Genomic DNA, 2,581 nt, shown 5'->3' on the forward strand with positions numbered 1-2,581 from the left:
GAATTGGTCAAAGAACGTCATCAGCTTGCACAACTTAGTGTACGCCTCGACTAGCGCGGCCGGCAGCGGCGCGTCGGCTGAGCGAAGGCGGCGCGACGCGTGCTCCGCGAGCGCGCCGAGCCGCGCCCGCAGCCCGCCCGCGCCTCCGCCGCTGTTCACCACTTGCGCTAGCAGCACGCAGAACAGCTCCAGCATGCGCTCTAGGTTCTTAGATTTAACAGAATGTTAAAACAGTTGCCTTATATATATTCTTCAGAAGTTTAATAACAAACTTTTATGAGGAGGAAATGATCATTAGCATAAAACAGTCATAAATATATTGCTGTGTATTTAGTACAGGTCCATTATTTCATATAGAATATTTATTATAATTCAAAATAGACCGCAGAAAATTACATGAGTAAAACATTATTACATACCCCAGCAATATCATACATAGTTATAGCATCTTCAAATAGGCCTTTGTTTACTAGCTGCTCGGCAACATTCAATGCTATAACCTGAAAGTTAAGAAGAATTAAATAATAAATTTTCGAGCTGCAAATAACATATTCTTAGTCATACCTCATTATAAATAATATATACATACCTTGCTGTCAATATGAGGGTTATTGAATTGGTCCAAAAGTCCCGTAGTTCTAAGACCAGTTGCAGGGTCCATCCGACCAAACAGGAGGTCGTAGTCGCGGCTGTCCAGTGCCAGGTCCGTGCAACAACACATGAAAAGATTCTTTCCACTGGGATCCTTGAGGTTACTGAAATTAAGTAAAGTTTTCTTGATTAGCACATACAATATTTGTTGTGTACGACTATGCATTTTGTCGCAATAACAAATGGTACATTAAGGAAATGTTTTATAAGGATAATATTATACACTATTACGAACAAAACTGTAAATCACTCACGGTATTATTTTATACAATATGGTTACCAGGTGAGAGTCGTGATATGATTCCTAAATGAACACAAAAAAAAATACTTTTACAAATACACACAACCTTGTTAATAATACATACCGTAAGAAATAGTAATAGTGCAATGCATCAGATGGATCCGAGAGCTCGAACTTTCTGACGTACAGCAGCACAAGTCTCGCCAAGTTCAATCGTCGCAGGGGAATCGGATCATCGGTGTCCACAGATACTAAAATTATAAACTTTTTTAACGAGATTTGAGAAGAGAACTATATAAGCGTCCATATCCTTCACCGCTTAATTTTATTGGTTCATACTAAAATATTGTAAAATCATATTTTTTTTGTTTGATTTTACGTGAGTTTAGCCTTAATACATGACTAATATTCAATATATAATATGTGAATTCATAGTAACGAAGATGACCTAGAAAAAATAAGTTCACTATTATGCTTAATACTTACACAAAGGAGCTTGTACATTGCGCGGCGTACCCAACATATAGACGTCGTGTAGAGCGAGGGCCATGTGGACACCATGTACTTGGTATCTTTAATATAAATTATTTGGTTAAACACTAGTATAGTAATCATACCATTCTACAAAATAAATTGAACTTTATGACAAAAGAGAGAATGTCTTTGAAATCTGAAAGTGTCCACTGCATAATATTATAGAACAATCATCAAAACTATTAATTACAGGTTGATAATACTATACAATATTATTAAATTATTTACAACTCACCTGGGGATTCTAGAAAGGAATTCAATAGCAGGCTCAAATTGACCTGTAAGTGTCAGCACTTGGAAATATACTAATGGCTTCTCATATGCATGGTAATGTGTTTCACCTGGAAAAAAAGCAACATAACTTATAGAAATTAGAATTAATATTTATATTGTAAAACTCTTCCATCCAACAGAAACATATTGGTAGCAAATAAAAATAGAAATATGTATATTTTAATCAAATTCAAGCATCAAATTAGGGAAGAAAGATATTAGAAAATTTCCTTATTCTCCTCACCATATTCTTCCAAAATCATCTTTTGTAAGTCAGAATATGAGAATGATTCCGTTTCATTGTTTGTTTTAGTTTTAATAATGGACAGTTTAAGCCACAGATAATCATCTGCTGTTTTCGCAACTTCGGAATGTTCGTCGCTCACATCACAACATCCTATTACACAGTAAACCTGAAATAAAAACGAAAATGTTCAAAAACAAAATACTGTTTACTAATTAAATATGTAAGCAAAAATAACAATATCAATTTATAAATATTTATTTCCAAAATTTTTGTGACAAAAATATATAAATCTATTTTCTAAGTGTTATTATAAAAGCTGTTTTTTTCATATTCTTTCAGCTAATAATAATTTGTACTTATATAACAATTTGAATGAAAATACATACTGCTCTTTTGTAGGGATCTGTAGAATTGCGAACTTGAATTCTGTATTGAAAATTAATAGCATTCTGCAGTTTCTCACTGAGAGCCTTTTCAGGATTCCGCATGTGCTCCTCAAGAGCTGCTATGAACTCTTCATGCTCACGACTAGAAAAAATACATATAATTTTTTACCCATACAAAAACCAATATGAACATTGGTTTGAATATTACATTCATCATTTTTTCAATTACAAAACAAACAACATAACTAA

At 33.9% G+C, this 2,581-nt stretch overlaps 1 protein-coding gene across 1 annotated transcript in view; it reads right to left on the reverse strand.

Annotated features, from left to right (window-relative positions):
• Positions 1-2,575, reverse strand: part of LOC119831329 (nuclear pore complex protein Nup93-like) — a 4,378-nt gene extending 1,803 nt beyond the window's left edge. The window contains exons 1-9 of the mRNA XM_038354671.1: positions 2,571-2,575; positions 2,333-2,474; positions 1,944-2,112; positions 1,662-1,767; positions 1,379-1,464; positions 1,017-1,143; positions 590-755; positions 420-500; positions 1-207 (exon numbers count right to left, since the gene is read on the reverse strand). The exon at positions 1-207 is cut by the window's left edge and continues 22 nt beyond it. Coding sequence (XP_038210599.1) covers positions 1-207; positions 420-500; positions 590-755; positions 1,017-1,143; positions 1,379-1,464; positions 1,662-1,767; positions 1,944-2,112; positions 2,333-2,474; positions 2,571-2,575 — 1,089 coding nt within the window. The remainder of the gene's footprint in view (positions 208-419; positions 501-589; positions 756-1,016; positions 1,144-1,378; positions 1,465-1,661; positions 1,768-1,943; positions 2,113-2,332; positions 2,475-2,570) is intronic.
• Between the last annotated feature and the right edge of the window lie 6 nt (positions 2,576-2,581).

Source organism: Zerene cesonia, chromosome 1 (genome assembly GCF_012273895.1).
Source record: "Zerene cesonia ecotype Mississippi chromosome 1, Zerene_cesonia_1.1, whole genome shotgun sequence".
In the NCBI taxonomy this organism is placed as follows: domain Eukaryota; kingdom Metazoa; phylum Arthropoda; class Insecta; order Lepidoptera; family Pieridae; genus Zerene; species Zerene cesonia.